The 20500-nt window shown below is 48.8% G+C and overlaps 5 protein-coding genes across 5 annotated transcripts; 2 read left to right on the top strand and 3 right to left on the bottom strand.

Annotated features, from left to right (window-relative positions):
• Positions 1-604: 604 nt before the first annotated feature.
• SPBR_05767 (60kDa lysophospholipase) lies at positions 605-2434 on the bottom strand (the record flags this gene model as incomplete). Its single annotated transcript, XM_040764030.1, has 1 exon — positions 605-2434. The coding sequence occupies one exon, from the start codon at positions 2432-2434 to the stop codon at positions 605-607; it is 1830 nt and encodes a 609-aa protein (XP_040622099.1).
• A 1154-nt stretch (positions 2435-3588) lies between these two features.
• SPBR_05680 (RNA polymerase 3 transcription factor) lies at positions 3589-5797 on the bottom strand (the record flags this gene model as incomplete). Its single annotated transcript, XM_040763943.1, has 2 exons — positions 3589-5132; positions 5200-5797. The coding sequence occupies 2 exons, from the start codon at positions 5795-5797 to the stop codon at positions 3589-3591; spliced, it is 2142 nt and encodes a 713-aa protein (XP_040622098.1).
• A 1469-nt stretch (positions 5798-7266) lies between these two features.
• SPBR_05888 (mannitol 2-dehydrogenase) lies at positions 7267-8778 on the top strand (the record flags this gene model as incomplete). Its single annotated transcript, XM_040764151.1, has 1 exon — positions 7267-8778. One exon carries the CDS (start codon positions 7267-7269, stop codon positions 8776-8778), a length of 1512 nt encoding a protein of 503 aa, XP_040622097.1.
• An 841-nt stretch (positions 8779-9619) lies between these two features.
• Positions 9620-10868, top strand: SPBR_05976 (serine-threonineeeee kinase receptor-associated protein; the record flags this gene model as incomplete). The annotated part of the gene is made up of 5 exons (XM_040764238.1): positions 9620-9654; positions 9817-9849; positions 9910-10005; positions 10077-10711; positions 10801-10868. The coding sequence occupies 5 exons, from the start codon at positions 9620-9622 to the stop codon at positions 10866-10868; spliced, it is 867 nt and encodes a 288-aa protein (XP_040622096.1).
• A 1261-nt stretch (positions 10869-12129) lies between these two features.
• SPBR_05639 (transcription factor) lies at positions 12130-14644 on the bottom strand (the record flags this gene model as incomplete). The annotated part of the gene is made up of 3 exons (XM_040763902.1): positions 12130-12387; positions 12468-14545; positions 14626-14644. 3 exons carry the CDS (start codon positions 14642-14644, stop codon positions 12130-12132), a joined length of 2355 nt encoding a protein of 784 aa, XP_040622095.1.
• Between the last annotated feature and the right edge of the window lie 5856 nt (positions 14645-20500).

Below are 20500 nucleotides of genomic sequence, written 5' to 3'. Positions count from 1 at the left end.
CAAGTATGTGGTGTATGTAACAGAATGAAGAAATAAACAGAATTCGAGGCGTCACTGCGTTGAGAGAGGCAAGTAATCAACAATCAATGACGGAGTGTTTTTTTTCGTCTTTGCTTTTGTTCTTTCTTTCCCATTTAAAAAAAAAGTTGCCGATTCTCCCAATTTGGAAGCTTCCCACTTAGCTTGGCCTTGGCGGAAAGAGCTCTCCTGCTAGCATAATCCTCAAAGTGGGGCTCTTTCCTCGTTTCGTTGTCGTTCATCCTATTTCGTAGGTGACCTCTTTTGTGCCTCCACAGCAAAATCCCATTAAAACTCTGGGCCCCACTGTGCCGCACAGCCAGCGCCGCCCGTTTACAGCGGGCAATAGCGCTCCCGGTACTTGGTTTTAGGTGGCAGGCCAGTGCATTAGTGCCTTGCGAGCGGCGAATTAATCTGACGCTTGGACAGTGTGTTAAGACCTCTGCCGCCTGTCGTTTCTTCTGTCACTCCGTGCAAATGGGTTGTCATGAAAGGTCGTTCGTTGTCTATCCGCTTGTCTGCACGTCTAGTATTACTGCGTCGAGCTCGTATCCCACCTTGTATTTCGTCGTAGTCTCCACTCGGCCTATGCCTCGACCTCGTCCTCCTTGACGGCCTCGGCTCCATTGCTTTCTGCGCCCGCAGTGCCCTCTCCCTCTGCCTCCGGTCCCCAGAGATGCGCGCCCGCGTCGCGCAGCAGCTTAACATTGCCGGCGTGTCCGCGCTTCTCGGCCAGAAACAGCGGCGTGTTGTTGCCGCGGTTGCGCACGTGCACGCTGGCGCCGTGCATCAGCAGCTCGCGCAGGACGTCCGTGTTGGGGCCGACGGCGGCCAGGTGGACGGCCGTGTTGCCGGCATAGTCGGCCGTGCTGAGCATCGCAAGCGAGTGGGTCGTGGCGCCGCCGCTGAGGACGGCCCGCACGGCAGCCAGATCCCCGTTGCGGATGGCGTAGCCGAGGGCGGTGAAGGCGGACTCGATGGGCGTGAGGGGGCGCAGGGCGCCGTCGGCAGCAAGTGCGCGTGGGGCGCCGGCAGCAGACGGCGTCGGAGTGACAGCGGGCTCGATGGGGTGCGCCAGGCTGGCCAGGCTGGTGAGACCGGCCAGATGGGCCGGCCCGACCGAGGGTGAGTCTCCAAGAGCACCGGCCGGATGCGAAAACACGGGCGACGTCAGCTCGGTCATCTCGCCGCACAGCGAACGGGCCATGCGTTCCTGGATGTCGGCGTAGCTGAGGCCATCGAGGGCCAGCAGGTACGACAGCTTGGTGAGCGCCGCCTCGGTTGTCAAGTCGTGCCCAAACACCACGCCGGCGCGGCCGAGCGCCGTCGCGGGCGCATACAACGGGCTGACAAACCCGTTGGTGCACTGACTGACGTTGACAACGATGATGCCGCGGGCGACGGCATCGCGGATGACGCGTGTTAGGCTGCCGTCGACGCCGCCGGGGGCGTTGCCCATGCCGAACGTCTCCAAAATCAGGCCGCGTAGGTTCGCAACGCGCAGCACCGAGTCCAGCATCTCTGGCACAATGCCTGGGAAGATGCGGAAGCAGGCCACGTGCGCGGTGTCGAGGTAGGTCTTGATGCGGAACTCGGCGATGCGTGTCGGCCGGCGCACAAGCGACCAGGCCACGTCGACGCCGAGGCTCGTCACGCGGGCCAGCGGCGCGGCGTTGGGGCTGGCAAACGCCTCAAAGGACGAGGCGGACACTTTCGTGGTGCGGTTGCCGCGGAACAGCGTGTGGTGGAAGAAGAGACACACCTCGGGCACGACGAACGTGCCCGCAATGATCAGCGACCCCAGCAGGTTGTCGACGGCGTCGCTCTGCAGCGCAAAAATGGACGCCTGCGACCCTGTCAGGATGACCGGCTTGCCCAGGTCCGACATCATAAACGACAGCGCCGACGCCGTGTAGGCCAGCGAGTCGGTGCCGTGCAGCACCACGAATCCGTCAAACAGGTGGTAGTTGTCCCTGACGGCCTGCGCGATCTCGGCCCAGCCGGCCGACGAGATGGAGCTCGAGTCGAGCAGCGGCGTAAACTCCAAGATGCTGTAGCGGATGTGCCGCGAGTAGGCGCTGACGGGCGTGCGCAAAGACGGCAACTCGAGGCGCTGGCCGTCCTTGTAGGCTGTGAGCGTCGTGGGCGGGGCCGGGTCGTTGAAGCTCGGCCGCGGCGCCATGGCGTGCTCGAGGAAGCCGTCCATCGGCACGAGGCCGTCGGGTGATGGGCGCATGCAGATTGTGCCGCCAGTCATGATGATGAGCACGCGAGACTCGGGAAAGGGAGAGGGGGGTGTGGCAGCCTCTGCATCTGCTGCTATGGATGAAGTAGCAGATGGAGTCGTGACAGGAATCGTAAGCGGATGTCCGGGCACCGAGCGGCCAGGTGCCGAGGCCGGGCTGGCGGCCGACATCGTTGCGACTCTCTGCGTGTGAAGAAGAGGGGGGCGCAGGGAGGGATAATGTCAGAGGGAGAGCAATGACGATAAAGAGTGATGAGAGATGGGAATACTGTAGTCAGTGGATCAAGAAAGATACAAGGCGACTTGAGCACAAGGGATGGAAAGACAATAAAACGAAGCTGTAAAAATCGAAACAGAAAAAATCTAGGAAAAATCCGATGATAGTTGGCGACAGATGCTGAAGTTCTATATCAGCAAAAGCGAGAAGAATTGGCCGCATTGTAAAAATGACAAAAGGCCAAAAGGAAGACATTTAAATGGCTGTCGTGTAAGTGCAAGAGCGCTGCAGCTCTGGTCCGCACCTTCCCTCTTTGCTCAACTTTCGTCTAGTGTGTTCGGCTTAGCGCCAAGACGCTCGCCTTGTTGTGCACTGTGTCTGGCCGTTTTGGAATGGTCCTTGGTGTGCTTTTGGTGTGCTTTTGGTGTGTTTTGGGTGTGTATCGTGCCCTTTGTACTTTTGGTGACGTAAAAAAGGGGTAACAGGAACTGATATGGCGCCGGCTTGCGGCGGTGTTAGTGGGTTTGGCCGTGAGAAAGTTTGCACATTTCAAGAAGGAACGGCCAGTCAACGCGAAAGAAAAGGGGCGAAGCGAATATTTATACAGCCGGCGTCGGGGACACGAATGGTGACGAACAGGAAAGAGCAGGGGAGGTCAAAAAATAAAAATAAAACAGGAACTGGAAACTGCGTTGGGAGTTGACGAGGCCGGGAAAGAGCGATGTCGTGAGGATGAAAAGTGAGGAAAGTGGGCGAGGGAATGGGGTAGGCCAGAAACGATGGACCACGGCTCACGTTGGCCAAAGAGTAGTGGATGAGAAGGAAAGTAAAATTTGAACAGTCAAATAGATAACTGGGAAGAACTGACGAGGAGAATTGAAACGAAAATGAAGCTTTGTTCAGATGCGAATCAAATGTCCACTTAGCAGGAAAAAGTCGACCAAATTTCACGGCTGGCAAAACGTATCGATGTATTATTATTGTTTGTGTTTTTACAACAGCATAAAAATTTAGCAATAAAAGAGTCAATAGACATAAAGACTATCCGTAACCCTTCGCGAAACAAACCAAATATATGTACATATGCATATGCCCAGACGCCTGCACTCTAGACATCGAGGCCGCTTCGGTCCATGTCGTCGATAATCTCTTCCTTTATCGCGATCCTGTCTGTCACGCCCTCATCTTCGTCTTCGTCTTCCTCGTCCTCGTCCTCGTCCTCTTCTTCCTCGACGTCGTCTTCGTCTTCTCCACCGTCCTCGTCAGCCTCGTCATCGTCGCCCAGGTCTTCCATGTCTTCAACGTCGTCGTCGTCAACGTCATCGTCGTCCTCGGCGTCGTTTTCGATTCCTTGCACGTCGTCCTTTCGTGCCCGTTTCGGCGCCTGTCCCTCGCCCTCTACCGCTGCCGCTGGTGCCGCATCACCTCGCTTCTCCGTAAATATGGGCAGCGTCACGGATGTCACGCCACTCTGCCGCACCCGCTTCTTTGGTCGCCCGTGGTAGACGCGCATGCTAATCACGGCGTTCTCTTCGGATGTCAGCTCTATTTTGGGCACCGGGACCTTGATCGTCCGCACGGCCCCAAAGTTTGGAGTCTGGTGCGGCACGGCCAGCGTGGGCACAAACTGGGCGTCGTCGATAATGCGGCCAAAGCGGATGGCCAACAGCCGTATCTTCATAATGGCGCGGGCCTGTGCCCACGTGCCTTGGTGGTACCAGCCGGACCCTAGACGCTCGCACGTCGGGCGTGACGGCGCGTCAGCAAGCAGCTGGCGGAGAATAGGGTCGTGCAAGTCGCAGACCTGCCAGATTTTGCCGTCGTCGCAGTAGTTGCGGCCGTCGAATATGTGCGTGTCCTTGCGGAGGGCGACGGGGATTTCGGCGTGTGGGGAGACTCTTGACGGATCGCCGCTTGGCCTGGTGTCCTTACCGTTGCCGCTTGGTGGTGCCGGATCGGCGAGCAGGGGGGTTGTGATGTGCCGGCCTTTTCGAATATGTCCGCCAGGACCACCATCGGCGGACGGACCACCCGACGGTGCCGTCAAGTCTTCGCCCGTCGCCCCGTCGTCCTCAACCAAACTGTGCCAAAAGTAACCATCCTTGCGTTCTATGTGCCGGTGTAGTTTGAACAGCAGCGTCTGGTACTGCCGGTACGACGGGTCCGTGCGTGGGTCGACGCCGTAGCGAACGAGCGTATCCCGCCACGGTCCGCCCTTGAACTGGTAGCAGCAGTGGGCAAAATACCGTTTGAGGCGGTTCTCCGTAAAGGGCAGACCCAAGGCCGCGCTCATGTGGTTGACCAGCGCGCGGCGCGTCCACACGGGCCGCTCGGCCACGGCGCGCCGCATGGCTTCGAGGATGGCCTGGCGGCGGCGGCCCACAATGGGCGGGAGACCCGGCGGTGGCGCTGTGGGTACCGGCACTTCGTCAAACGCGAGCAAGTAGCCGGCAACGGAGTTGGCGGCGGTCGAGTTGACGAGCCGGACGGCGCCGTCGTGGCCCGACACGACCTCACGCACAAACGGGTTCTGCGAGTACGAGTAGGAAAAGGGTAGCGTCTGCGATGTGAAAAAGGGTGGTGGCGGCAAATCAATACCCGGGGCCGTAGCCACACCGGGCGTCAGCTTGAAGTTGCGCAGTTTGGACACTACTGGTCAGCGGATGCCAATAAAGAAAAGAGAGGTGGGCGAGGAGAGGGCAGCGGGGCAATGGCTTACAATCCCCGGGCAGCACGTCCTCGGTAAACTTGGTCACGAACGCCGAGTCGTGTGTCGACTGCTGAAAGTCCACCAGGCCCCGGTACCGGTGGGTGTGCTTAACGACGCCGACCACATCGGTGCGGTATAGTCCTGCCGTTTCTTGCAGTTTCCGTCGTAGTTGCCGTGCATCGCGGTCTCCCATTCTGTCTCCGGGTGGATGGCCATGCGATGCCGAGCTTCCTCTGGCCGCTTCTGGGTCGCGCTCCCACGCGTTGTCGGTGCCACGCTTTCGCCGCATGCCCGTCCGTTTGGGGACATGCACAGCCAGCACCACGTTGTGGGTGGCCGCGCAATGCGACGACAGGCCGCCGGATGCTGGGTCGTCGTGACGCAAGAAGACAGCGACGGACGATTGGGGTCCTGACGGTTCCACGATGTCGCCGTAGTCCGCACGACCGGCAAAGCTGTCGATGCCGCGCTGCAGACTTGTGAGCAAAGCTGGATGCTCTACAGACGCCATGGGCTGCTTTGGGATGGGCAGCGCCGGAGCCGTAGGCCTGGCCAGGGTGCCCGCGGCACTTGCCGGAGCATTGTCTGGAGTGACGTCAACGTCCATGCCTGTTCGCCATGGGCGGTCGTGCTGTGCGTCAGGAGAAAAAGAGTGGATAGTTGTTGTTTCGGATGTAGTTACTTGGCGATGTAGTGTGAAAGTGGTCGAGGGCAAGAGCCATTCAACATGATCCAAAGCTCATGTCACGTGACTGCGACCTCGACGGCCTTTGCACCTCTACGGCCTATGCACCTCGCGAACAAATGTCACGGACGAAACGAAAATGTGATGGTATACACTGTGAGCATTTTTGCGACTGAAGACAAGACCCTTGAAAATACTGGATAAAATACAACGACTTCAGAAGCCAATTGGGGCCGGCTTGGCAGACACGGCAGACAAGGTGAGCGTCGTTTCGGTGTAGCGGACGACGAAACAACACTAAAAGAAGCAGGCGAGTGGTGGACGCTCGTCAATTAACTTGTTCGTAACTAGACGAGAAACGAGCATAGCCAGGTACACCGTATCCCGGAGCCACTTAGTCACAACAGCCTCCCGTGCTTCCCCTGCTTCCCGTGCCCCTGACTTTTTATCACGAGCCAGTACCTGTCAGATGGCACGCTGTGATGGAGTAGACAAAGGCGGGGGAGGCCGTATGAGAGACGTCTTTGCCGTGTAGGACGGCCGAGAACGGCCAAAACGATTATGGGATGCAGTTTTGTCAGACCGACATCGAGGTCATCTGCCTATCAAAATAGAAGAACAGACAGGGGGCCCTGGAACGGGCGCGGCTACCGTTGCCGAGCAAAGATCGAGAGCTGACTGGACCGGCATCGAGACCGCCAGCGGTGGAGCAGAAAAGGGGAGTTCCGCAGTCTGGCCAGAGGAGCACAGACAAGAATAGAATTTTGGAGGGGAACGGATTCGGATTTGCGGCGGTGTGGTGGTGGTGTGTAAAAAGGCAGCAAATCGGACCCACTTGCACACCGTCCGCGCGAAATACCCCCGTTGCGGAGCGTACTTTCCAGGTCGTTCCTTGCGTTGACACTTGCCTCCTCCGCGTAGTCCGTGTACCACCAATTCGCGCTGGTTCGCACTTGCCCGCCCTTGCAGAACCTTCCTGCGCCCGCTCCGTTAGCACTTGCTCATTCTTTTTTGTTCGCCTCCTGCACATTCTTTATATTCCACGTGACGAGGGAATTGGTCGAGCATAAACGGGGGAAGAGAGGGAAAGAGCTGCCTGTCCTCGCCCTTCTCTTCTTCCTTTTGAAATCCTCTTTCCCATTATTTGTCTTGTCATTTCTTAATTTCCGATTCTGTGAACGTGGGGGGTAACTGTGCACCTGACCGACAATCCCAATCCCAGTCCCAATCCACATCCGAAAGGACTTATTTAAAACCTTTCGCCGTTGTTCGGACGAGCTTTTGTTTTGGGACAGCTGCTCTGTACACACTCGTTTGCTCACATTTTTCGTTTCTCTCCTCTCTCCTCGTCTCCTCGTCTCCTCGTCTCTTCTCATCTCACCATCTTACCAATGGCTCCGCTCAAGCTTAGTGACGCAAACCTGCAGCGTCTTGCCGAGGCCACGGCCGCGCCGCTGACGGTGCCGACCTACGCCCGCGGCGGCAGCGTCAAGCAGGGCATCGTGCACATTGGCGTGGGCGGTTTCCACCGCGCGCACTTTGCCTACTACATGAACGAGCTGATGCAGAAGCATGGCCTGACCGACTACGCCATCTGCGGCGTCGGCCTGCAGCCGCACGACACCAGTATGCGGGACGCCCTCGGCGGCCAGGACCACCTCTACACGGTTGTTGAGCGATCCGCCAAGGGCAGCACCGCCCACGTCATTGGCAGCATCCAGGACTTCCTGTTTGCGCCCGACAATCGCGAGGCCGTCGTGGCCAAGATGGCCCACCCGGACACGCACATTGTGTCGCTGACCATCACCGAGAGCGGCTACTACTACAACGAGCACACGCACGAGCTGCAGAGCGACGACCCAGCGATCCAGTACGACCTCGACCCGGCGCACGCCGACGCGCCCATCACGACGTTTGGGTTCCTGTACGCGGCGCTGGTGCGGCGGCGCGCGGCCGGGCTCAAGCCCTTTACCGTGCTGTCCTGCGACAACATGCACCGCAACGGCAGCATCACGCGGTCGATGCTCGAGACGTTTGCGCGCCTGCGCGGCGACGCCGATGTGGCGGCCTGGATCGCCGACCGCGTTGCCTTCCCCAACTCCATGGTCGACCGCATCACCCCGCAGACGGCCGCCGCCGACAAGGTGGCGCTGGCCGAGACGTTTGGCGTCGAGGACGCGTGGCCCGTCGTCACGGAGCCGTTTATGCAGTGGGTCATTGAGGACCGCTTCAGCGACGGGCGCCCGCCGTTTGAAAAGGTCGGCGTGCAGGTGGTCGCGGACGTGCTGGATGTCGAGCAGTTTGAGAAGCACAAGCTGCGGCTGCTCAACGGCAGCCACTCGGCGCTCGGCTACCCGGGCCAGCTGGCCGGCTTCCGCTACGTGCACGAGGTCATGAACCATCCGGACTTCCACAAGTTTGTCTGGCAGATGATGCAGGAGGAGGTCAAGCCGCTGCTTCCAGCAATTGACGGCGTCGACATTGACGCCTATTCCCGCACACTCATTGAGCGGTTCGAGAACCCGACCATTATGGACCAGCTGCCGCGCATCTGCCTGGGCGGCTCCGGCAAGATCCCCAAGTTCATCATGCCTTCCATTGCCGAGGCGATCTGGGTGAGGGGGCCGTTCCGGCGCCTGTGCTTTGTGGTGGCCGCTTGGTTCCACTACATCAACGGCGTCAGCGACGACGGCAAGACGTTCCAAGTCGACGACCCCATGCGCGAGGAGCTGCAGGCGAAGGCGCGCGAGGGCGGCGCGGACCCGCGCGCGCTGCTCAGCATCGGCTCGCTGTTCGGTGACGACCTGCGGAACGACGAGCGCTTTATCAAGGAGCTGACAGCAGCCCTGGAAGCCATCCAGAAGGACGGCATCCTCAAGACGCTGCCCAAGTACATCGACTAGGAGGGCTGACGGCCATGCAATCTACGATGGGTGTACGACCTTTTCCCGTACGGAGTAATAATAGATGTGGGAGACTAGGTGGAGCGATGCTCACGACACTGTTTGGACAACATAGACCGACATAGACAGCATTATAGACGACGACAAATACGGCGACTGTTTTTTTTGTTTGGGACATACAACGATACATTTGGGTGTAATGGCAACGAGGACAAGATAAGACGACTACAGCTTTTCATTAGAAAATAAAGTGCTTCAGGTCAAGGTAAACAAAAAGGGAGATTGCATCACAATTGTGGAATGTTGATAACGCCACGTGACATGAACTTTGTAACTGCATTTGATGCGGCCGTAACGAGCCCCAACCCTGTCGTTACCTTTTTGTCGAATCTAGTGTATGGCCAAAAACGCACACATTATTGTGTATGTGTGTGAATCTATGCCTAACTCCATGATTGCCTCACTTCTGGGATTTTTCCTCGTAGCCCCTGAAATATGTTGTCACGTGCTCTAGTCACATGCTATGTCCCGTGACCCTCGCTCCGTCTGACCCACGCGACGAGTTGTTCCTTTGATCTGGGGTATTTTTTGGGTTGTTGCCCCTGTCGCACTTTGGGAGGGCACATTGCAAGAGCTGTTCGCGCCTTCTTCACTGACACAAACTGTCCCCCCCCCCTCCCCCCCCTTTTGCCAACAAGGCCAAACTTCCCGACCTCCCTTCACTTCTCGCTTCGAAAGCTACATACAGTATTCGAAGTTTTTGCCATCTTGTCCGCCTAAACCGCTCTCCAACGACATCCGGCACTAATCATGTCGGGCAGCACCTCGGAGTCCCGCCAATATGTACCACTTACCTGCCATGGGCACTCGCGACCGGTGCCTCACATTAGTTTTTCGTCCATGACAAAAGACGACGACTACTACATGATTTCTGCCTGCAAAGGTACTTTATTACCGGCTGTTGATACTCTGTCCCGGCGTCAAGACATAACTGCATTTTTTCCTGCATGTTTCTTGTGCTGACCACCTCACTACCAGATGGAAACCCTATGCTGCGCGATGGCAAGACTGGTGACTGGTATATTCTCCGTCAACAGTATTCCTCTCCGCTACTGCGCTGACAAGAAACAGGATAGGGACGTTTATTGGCCACAAGGGTGCCGTCTGGCAAGCAAAGCTAAGCCACGATGCCTCCACGGCGGCTACCGGCTCAGGTGATTACACAGCGTAAGTTTGGCAGCTGTGTTTTGGGAGCTTTTGCCGTAGTTGGCGACCTGCTTGTGACTAACAGCAAGAAGGAAGGTTTGGGACACGCACACCGGGGAGTTGCTGTATGATATCATACACAATGGCATTGTACGTTCCATCGCTTTCGCTCCCCATAATGCCGACTTGCTAGCTACCGGCGGTTTAAAAAAAGAGCTTCGTATCTTCGATTTAGCAAAGGAGCGGCCTCACCCCAGCTCGCCGTCCAACACGCCAATAGAGACTGTCACTCTGGACGCTTCGTCTGCTTTTGAAATCGGTGCTGGCGTGCACAAAGACTCCATCAAATTCATTGTATGGACAAATGTTCCTACGACTCTGGTGACGGCATCTGGGAACACCTTGCGTTGGTTTGATATTCCCACTGTAAGCTGTTTCCACGAGGAGACCTTGGACGGCGAGATTAAGTCATGCGAAGTCGTTGCTTTGGCCCCTGGCTATAGTGACCATAAAGACATTGGTGGCGGCAATCCGGTGCTTGCTGTCGCTGCCGGAAAGACGGTATATTTCTGGGAAGGGGACCAGTTTGACAAACGAACAAAATCGTTTGAGTTATCGCACGGCGTGGCCAGCGTCGGCCTTGATCTCAAAGGGCGAAAATTTGCTGTTGGCGAGGAACCGGGCACATGGGTCCGAGTATATTCCTGGGACGATGGCAGCGAAATTGGTGCGTATAAAGGATTGGTGGCTGAACTTGTGTCCCGCAAACAGGCTTGATTGACCGTGGAGTGACTGACTCGTCCAGACGTTTTGAAGGGCCACCACGGCCCGGTCTGGTCAATCGCATTCTCGCCGGATGGGAGACTGTATGCGACCGGCTCTGAAGATGGAACCATAAAGATGTGGAAGAACTGTGAAGGATTTTATGGACTTTGGAAAGGCAATGCAGGCAGCGCACCCGATCGGTTAACTGAATAGGGACCGGAATCGACTGGTGGTGAACTGTTGGCATTGGGAGATGTTGGCGCTGATCGAGCGCTGCTCGTGGAGACCGAGGCTGCAAGAAACCGCAGCGATTCTCTGCAGGGTTTCGTCAATTGCTCGCAGGTTTCTTCGGACACACGACCGAGTACGTTGTGCAGCAGGATCAGTAGCACAACCTCGACGGGCGACGTCTCCTTCCCCCATCCTGACTTTACTAGGGAGACGCGGTTTGGCCATGGTGACGATTGGACGTGTGTGGAATCACCGCAGGGTGCCGTCTTTCCTTCGACGCTGACAGAGAGCAATCATGTCAGCGGACCAGTCGTGTTTGTGAGCACCCAAGAAAGCTCGCACCAACTGGGTACTGTGTGCAAGAATGGTTACCGGACCTTGCCCCCTCATCGCGTACCGGCCAGAGCTTCTTCTACTACTTCATATAGGCAGACGTACTGTTTCAGACCGGAGTGAAACGGTAATGCAGTCTTCAGATCTGGCGACCCTGAGAGGCGATGCGTCGCCGACATCCTGCAACAATTAGAAGGCGCGGTATATTGCATTAACATCCGGCGATTGTCACGCTTAGGCAAAGGTACTACGGTGACCAGGAGTAGTAGTTGATAGACAATGTTGACAAGTTATCAACCTTATGTGCCACCTTTTTGTTACACACTTGTACACCACTTATTATCATAGCTCATCATAGGAGGAGCAGTGGAAGAATATGAAACAGCGTATGCTCACCGCATGTATTTCTTATTTCACAGAGACTTTTGGATAATTAACACCTTTTTAGAGAGCTTGGTAATCCCATAGGGAGACAACCTGTATATGGAGGCGATGAACAAAAGTCGGAGTCAATCATTACCTGGATGTTTGTTTTGGACGAGCTTCCAAGCTCATCCCGATTGGAAAGCTGAAAATGAAAACGCCGTTAAACCGGTCCGTGTCCGCCATTAAGATTTATTAAGGTTTACCAGTGTCGAATGCAAAGTGTAGCCCAGGTTGTCAGAGAATGGTCGAAGTGACGGTGCACCACGAGCGCGGAGTTAATTCCTTGAGCAAAGAATTCTGTGCAGCGGGTCCTCAATAAAAACAAAAATAAGAAATTAAAGGGTTCCCATATGTCAACCTTGGTCCTCGTAGATAGAGGTCCAGGTGGCCTTATTTCACGATCGAGTTGATTTCGTAGCCAATAAGCGCTTCTGTGCTTGTGCCCTCCCATCCCCGTGTCCCTGCTGTGGAAATCATGAACCGCGATGTTTGATCAATGTAGAGGTGGGAGATCACGCCGGCTCGGGGTGGGCCGGGTATAATAAGAAATGGAACGTGCGAGTGAGGCAGTGCAGATGAGTCTTGGATATCGTACAGGCGGAGGATATCGTGTGAGGCACTATAGTTGGGCATAGAATTAGCAAAGAACTACCAAAAAAATAGGGGAAGGAAAAGGTGGCATACCAAACAAGGTGGCGCCCGTTTGCCATGGCTCTCACGGCACTGACTGGTCCACTCCCGGCAGGAAACCTGAGTGCTCGTTCAGGCTGCCAACCTGCCTTGGCCTTGTGGATATCGAATTCCTCCACGGTACCATTCCGTCGCCCGGCATAGATGCGGTTACCATCCGGGCTCCAGCAGGCGCCCATGCACCATGGTGGTACACCAGGCCTATTTCCAATGCGAGCAACGGGGTGCTTTTGTCGGCGATCCCAAATTCGAATAGGGCCGTCGATGCTAGCAGAGAAAAACGTGTTGTCGGAGACTTGTGAAGGGTCAAAGTGGGGAGGCGCTCCTTGCGATGTGTACACAGCAGCGGACGGCACATGGGTCTCTTGGTTTCCGGGTGAGGCTATTTGACGACTAGCTGGATCCCCTCCAACCGCAGTCGTATTCGCCTGAGCGTCACTGGCCTCTCGAAGCTGCGTCTCAGCTGATTGCTGGAGCTCCTGATCCAGCTGCTGCTGCTGCTGCTGCTGGGAAAGGGATGCCGTGTTACTGCTCGCCGCACCCGTATCCCCAACGACTGTCTCAGGAACCGGGGTCGCCGTGTGGGCGGGACCAGACGCCAAGTCCGCACCGGCTGCTTGTTTTTCAGCGGACCTCTCGGTATCGTCAGCCGGTAGAGCAGACTTGGATGCTGACGGACCTGCCTCCGCCATGCTCTCATCCCCAGTGGCGGCGGCCTTGGTGTCTGAGCCATCTTTTGGCGACGACGGGGCGGATAACGTTCCTGGTACTGCAATGGAATCCACTGCCGGCGCATCAGTGTCAAGAGCCATAGCAACATCTTGCGAAAAGTCGCCGGCATCTTCGTCCCCGATTGTGGCGGAACCGGGTGCAATGCCCATGTCATCATCCCCGAAAGGATTTGCCCCCATTGCGTCGCTGCCTCCAAACAAGGAACCCCCAGGACTGCCAAACAAAGACTCATGATCAGGTAAGGGCTCGTCACCGCTGATGGTCGCAGACGCTCCGCTAGCAGATACGTCGCCACCAGCCACAGCATTCAAACCCGTAGCGGGGCCGCCAATGGCGACGCCATTCGGAAGAGGCTTGTTGTTGGAGCTTGTCAAAGTCAAGTCGGCGTCTTTAACGTGTTCTTCGTCGGAGCCCTGGGCCGGGATCGGCGCACCACTGGCTGGGCGTAGCTCGATTGCCGATATCTGGCCGCTACTACCGTCGTATTGACGGCGAATTTGGCCGTCGTTCAAGTCCCAGTCAAGAATGGTCTTGTCCCAACTTCCACTGAGCACGCTCTTCTCGTCCGGGGCGAGCTGCAGGACGCTGACGGCGTTGGTGTGACGCTGAAGACATGTTATGCGCTTGCCTTCGTCGTGCCGCACGCTCTGGAGGTTGATGCCTCCGCCTTCCGTGCCCGCGAGCAGCCAGAGGGCCCGGGAATGGACAGCAAGCGAATACACGGGTGACAGCATGTGTTCGTCTGCGCCACGCGCGGATGCGCTTGGCGGTTCTTCGTTCTCCCAGTACGACATTAAGATGCCAGCCTTGACAACACTGTCAACAAAGGGGTGGCGCTGAGCTACAGTAAGTAGTTGCCGGCCGTTGATTGTGCCGGGGCCGTCGTACTTTCGGATGTAGCCGTCCGACCCTCCCGTCATCCAGTAGCGGAGATCCGGAGTAACAGCCAGAGCATTGATGCTCGTGGCTTGTGGAGCGGCCATGGTAGGAACAATGTCGTAGATTCGAGCAGCCAGAGCTTCCGGGCGGATCCGCAGGCGCATGGCGTCGGCGAGGGGCGGACCAGACGCCGTTGCAGCCATTGTCTCGGCGGAATCGACAGCAGTGCCATCCGCAGCTGCATTGCCGCTCATATTTGTTTTATGATCCGGTACAGAACCATCACCAGAGTCGGTCCTATCCGCACCAGGGCCTGTCGTGCGTAGGACACGAGAGGGTTCGCGGCCGCGTCTTGCATCGGCCACAGCTTCCGGCTCGACATCGTCATCATCGTCCGCTTCTTCCTCGTCTTCGTCAGCATCATTGCCGGGTTCGGGATCGACCTCTGGTTCGGCTACGTCCTCCATGACCTCGTCTTGGTCGTTTTCTGAAAAGGCATTGGAGTCTGCCCCGTGACATGAATGGTTAGCAGAAAGGCAGAGATGGAAAGACGTCAATAGGAGCGCAACACGTCATCTTGCTCACCACGGTCGTCCTCGTCCATAGCTGAGAAATTTCGTCCGCTCCAGCTTTGAGCGATGTGTGAGAACTTGACAGGCCGCTTCCGAGGGGATGGGCGAACAAGGCTATTAACGGAGGTGGTGTCCAGATCGCATTCTTGAATTTGGCAGAGTCTCGCACTCAACTAGTCTCGAAGCGCCGAATGGCCGTAGATGTGAGCATGTGAGAGTCCCGGGCGCAGTACGCACCATGTATTGTAAGTCGCGACGGAGAGGCAATTGATATGTTCTGGTGGTCGGCTAGCCAATTGGCGGCCAAGCTACAGGTGTAGTCGTGCAGTGGACGTCCCATAATCGTACAACAAAAAACTCGGATCATGTGACAAAAGTGACTAAAATAGGTTATGTGATCAATCCGCCAGGAACGCGAGCGATTACCCGCGCGTCAAAAAAGTGAGGCTGTAAAAATGTATCGCGAAGAATATCGTTAAAATGACCACGTTTTATATTAAGTAGAAGAAAATTATTTTTATATTATAGATATATTAATTACGTGTTGTTTTTTAATACCCTTTTTTATTTTTTCCGATTTTTTTTTATAAAAGTGGTGTGGTAATTAAAGTATAATAATTTTAAATTAAAATTATACTTTTTTAATATTATAATATTACCTTTTATTATTTTAACCGTACTTAGTATTTTTTTTATATATTTTAAAGTTAAAAAAACGTTTTTATTATAATATTTATTATTATATCTTTATAAAGTTATAAGTATTTAAAGTAAAAGAATTATTATTATATTACTAACTACTTATTATTTATATTACTAAAGTTTTTATTTATAAGTAAACGGTAAAATATCGTTAAAAAAATGTTTACGTATATTTTAAGTACGAAGTATCGTATACCGTCTTTATAAACTATCGATATCGTCGATTAACCGTATAAAAGAACGTAAAAGTATATTTAAACCGTTAATAAACCTTATATTTTATTATACTTTTTATTTTTAAATTAAAGAAAAAAGACGTTTAATATAATCTTTAATATTACGGTCTTACTTATTAATAACCTCGTTTTTTAAATCGTTCGAGTTAATATTAATAATAAAAATATTCGACGTATTATTAAAAACCTTTTTACCCACCCTTCGTATATTTATAACGTTAACTTACTTTATTACTTACGAGAGTTTATATTTTAATTTTAAAAAAAGTTACTCGTAACTTTAAAAGGAACACGTTTTATACCTTTATATATTATCGAAAAAGTGTATATTATTAGTTAAAGGTTTAAAATAATAAAGGATATATTTATAAAAAAGGAAACGGTTTATCGAAAAAGTAAGGTAACCGTATACTTAACGTCGTAAGTTTATATAATATCGTTAAATAATTATAAAATTTATAAACCGTTAAATCGTCGTTTTTTATTATTTTTTAAAGGTTTTACGTTAATTTACACGGGTAATACGATAGTTTTTTTCGAATATTATATATATTTATTTAATTACGTTAAAAAGTATATACGTAGTTAAAACTTATATTATTAAATCGATACGTAATCGATTAAAACGATATAAAAAGTCGTGTTTAATTTAACGTTAATAAGACTTAATAATTATAATCGTTTTTAAAATAAAGATTTTTACGACGTTTATAAAACGAACTTATAAAGACTAATAATCTTACTTATATTAGTTAAAATATATATAAGTCTAAAGTTTAAAGTAGTGTTATAATCGATTCGTAGTCGAAGGTTACGAATTAGGTGACTAAGCTTATATAATAAAACGTAGTGTGGTTAGTCCTTAACCATACGTTAACGCCACGTTAATAAAAAAACCTTTCTTTTTAAATAAAAGGACTCCCTTTTTCCTTTTAAAAAGAAGGGGTAAGAATTAGTCTTTATTATAATATACACCTACTTTCACCCTCGAAACTAATACTTTTTATTAACTAATCTATTATAAAGACCTATCTTATAATCACTTATAATAATTTTAATTCTTCTCCTTACGGATACCTTTTTACGATAGTTGGAAGAAAAGAAACGATAAACCCACTCTCCGTCGGGTCGAGCCGAGTTATACGTTCGTACTTACGAGGTTTTACAAGTCTCTTATAAGTAAACGTCGACCCTATCTTTAAAAACCTTAACTTATAACCAACGGTCGAAGACCCGATCGGATCTTCGAGTACTAAAGTAGTAATAATAATACCGACTAGTGGAAAAGAGGGAGAAGAAGGTAGTAGGATTAGTACTACTACGAAAAAATAAGTCGAAAAGAAAAACGACGAAGAAAAAACGTTTAAAAAAAGGTTAACGACGTTTAAAAGAAAACGAGTTTTTAAAGAAAGAATCACGGTCTTAAAGGATACGAGATATTAACGAGTCTTTTATTAAAACGAAAAGATTAAGGATAAATCTACCGTTTCCTTCTTTTTAACCCCGTTATTTAAAGAAAATTCTTTTAAACCGAATAATAACTCGAAAGTTAACGAAAAAGTATAAAAAGGTTATAAGTTAAAAGATTTAAAAATACGACTATCGTTTAAAGTTTATAAAAATTATTCTACTTTTAAAGACTAGGAATTTTAAATTTTAAAATTAAAAATAATATTTAAAGTTAAACCGTACGAATTCTCGAATTCTTATAATCGAGTCGTCGTTACTTATAACTATATAAATAAACCGTTTAAAAGGTAATAAAACTAGTATATACGTAACGTTAAAAATCTCGAGGAACGTTAACGACTCGAACGTTTTTAAAATAAATTTAAAGAGTAAATAACGATACTCGTTCTTACTACGAGTGACCCGTCGATATAAACCTATAAGTTATATAAAAAGGTACGTTTTCGATTTAACTAACCGTTATCCGAGTTTTTAAACTACTTACGTTTTTTAAAAGAGTAAATAACACCTTTTTTTAATAAATTTAAAAAAAAGGCTTTTTATTTTAAGTTAAATAATTAACTTAAGTATACGTTAAACGAAACTATCGATTATAAAAAGATTAACCTTCGAGACTTATACGTAAAAACCGAATTATTATTTATATAACGAGTAGGAAATCGTTTTACTAATAACGTCCGTAATTCGTAAAAAAGTCGTAAATAACTCGGTAATAAACCGTAAAAAGACGTATTTTAAAAAAGGAAACGTTAATACCGTTCGAACGACTATAAAAATCGTAAAAATAAAAGAGAGAGAAATATAACGGGTTTTTAACCTTCTCGTTTATAAAATAAAAAGGAGTCGTAAAAGAAACCTTCGGTTACTTACTTTAAGTATAATAAAGTAAAATACTACGTAAATAACTACTTAAAAAACGTACTTATTTAAAATACTATTATTAAAAAACCCGTTAAGTTAAAAAACCTTTAATTACTTTTCTCGAGTCCGAAAAAAAGACGATAAAAATAAAATATAAACTATTAAAGAACGCGTTAATGATATATTACGGGAGAGTCGAGGAAAAAACGACTATTACTTTAAACACTACTACGGGGTTAAATATCGTAAATATTTAATTCGTAAAACGACTTTAACTACGAAAAACGAGATATCTCGATTCGGTAACGCGTTTAATAAACGTCTTTAAAACTTAAATATTTAAAATTTAAGATATCCTTATTACTTTTACGGATTTCCGTAAAAGGACTAAAAAGGCGATCCGTCCTTATATCGTACTCGATAAGTCGAAGAGTCCGGATATTAACCTTATTTTATTAAGTATTATAAACTTAAAAACGTTAAATATTAATATTTTAATAAAAACACTATAACGTTTCGTATATAAAACCTTAAAGATTTATATTAAGGCCTTAAGAAAGTTTATAAAAATTATACGAAACGAAACGGTAATATATACGGTTATAACGCTCCCGGTAGTTTCGGGTAAACGCCTTTATAAAGACTATCCTTTCGATATAAAAGAGTAAAAGACTTACGGAAAAGTCGTACTACCTACCGAGTTAAAAGACTTTACGAATATCTTTAATATATTTAAAATAATAATTATCCCGTCGTTTAAATAGACTAATTATACTATAAATCTTTTACCGAACACGTAACCCTTATATAAGACGATTTATCCGTTATTTAAACGGGAATTATAAAAGTTACGACTTTATATCGAAAAGAACTTATAAAACGGACGTATCCGCCCTTTTAAGTCGTTAACCGACGTACTTATATTATTTATATTAAAAAAGAATAATACGTTACGACTTTACGTCGATTATCGTAGGTTAAATAAAGTTACCGTAAAAAACCGGTATACTTTCTTATTAATTTCCGAGATTTTAAATCGGATAAATAAAACTTAGTTCTTTTTTAAACTCGATATTAAAGATACTTATTATCGAATCCGGATTAAAAAGGGTGATAAGTAAAAGACCGTATTAAAACTAAATAAGATACCTACCCTAAAAATACAAAACCTAACCAATAAAATAACGAAGTAGGTCTATACTTAAGACTAAAATATCTCACGTGTTTTTATAGGATAAATTCACTTACGGAAGGATGGATTCGATGAATGGCGACAAGAGTCTTAAACGAAACTCTTGTTAACCTACCTCTCTTTTTTTTCTTTTAAAGTTACTTGAATTTCTTTTATCTCCCTTTTTCTTCCCTTATTCCCTTTTATTATTTCCTACTACGTACGGACTTTCGAATAAAAACTCACCTAGTTATATAATAAAGAGGGCGGTTTATTTAATCGTGTACTTAACTAATTTTAAGTATTCTACCCCGACTTAAACCTTCTTTAAGTTTTTAATTTAAAACCCGTTATTTACGTAAATATTAATTTAAAAGAAAATAAAGGAAAAGATAAAGGAAAGAAATAAAAGAGAATTAACGGTAAATAAAGGAAATATTAATTAATATATAAGATTTAAATCTAAACCAACGATATTTCCTCCTTAATAGTAATTTCCTTATCTCCACTATTATTAACCCGGTAACGGTCCTCGTTTCTTATAACTCTTTTCACCGGTCATCCACGTTAATTAAACTTATAAAACGGGGATAAATGTCCTATTAACGAGTGGTTATAATCGTAAAGTTAACGTTTTAATATACGTCCGTACTTTTTAAAAGCTCGTTCTTACTCTTCCGATCCGGTATCCGTACGTATATATATATTAACTTATTTCTTAACTATCTTAAACTTTTTAAACTTAACACACGCGCCCTTTTTATAAATACGTAGTTTCTACGACGTTTTCTTATACTTTTTAAACTTCTTTTAAAACGTCTCACCGTTAATCACTATATCCTTTTTAGTAATATCCGATACACTTCCGATCGTAACCACGTTTAACTCGTCTTTATAATCCTCGTCCTTACTATTATTTACGGTGTTCGTAACTATACCCGCGTTATTAAACTAATCGAATACTACTTCTTTATTAAAGGCCTTTTTATCCTCCTTATTTTCGTCGAATCTTATATCTCCGTCTTCTCCGTCGTTAAAGTTAACGTAACTAATAATAAGGATTAAGATCGGAATTCGATAGTAGTAAAGGACTTCGATCGAAGTTATAATATACGGGGTGTAAGTTTATATACTATTTAATACTTTTAAGTATTTTTATATAAATAACTTAACTTCTTTATTAACTTAAATATAAAAAACCTTATTTAATTATACGTAAGTGAGTATCTTTATCGGTTTATTACTCACATTTACGATTTATACTTTTAACCCGACTTTACCCTTAATATATTCCTCGACGGTATCGTAGTCGTTAAGTCGGTTATAAAATCTATTAAGTAACCTTAAGTTTTCGATCCGATCTTTATACTCGGTCTAACTCGTAATAAAAACAACTAGTACTCGAATAACCGTAAAGGTTTTAAATCTTAATTTAACCTTAATCCATT

This window comes from Sporothrix brasiliensis (assembly GCF_000820605.1).
Source record: "Sporothrix brasiliensis 5110 chromosome Unknown Cont15, whole genome shotgun sequence".
Taxonomy (NCBI): domain Eukaryota; kingdom Fungi; phylum Ascomycota; class Sordariomycetes; order Ophiostomatales; family Ophiostomataceae; genus Sporothrix; species Sporothrix brasiliensis.
The sequence above is the reverse complement of the archived record's forward strand: the minus strand, read 5'-3'. Positions and strand labels throughout refer to the sequence as shown.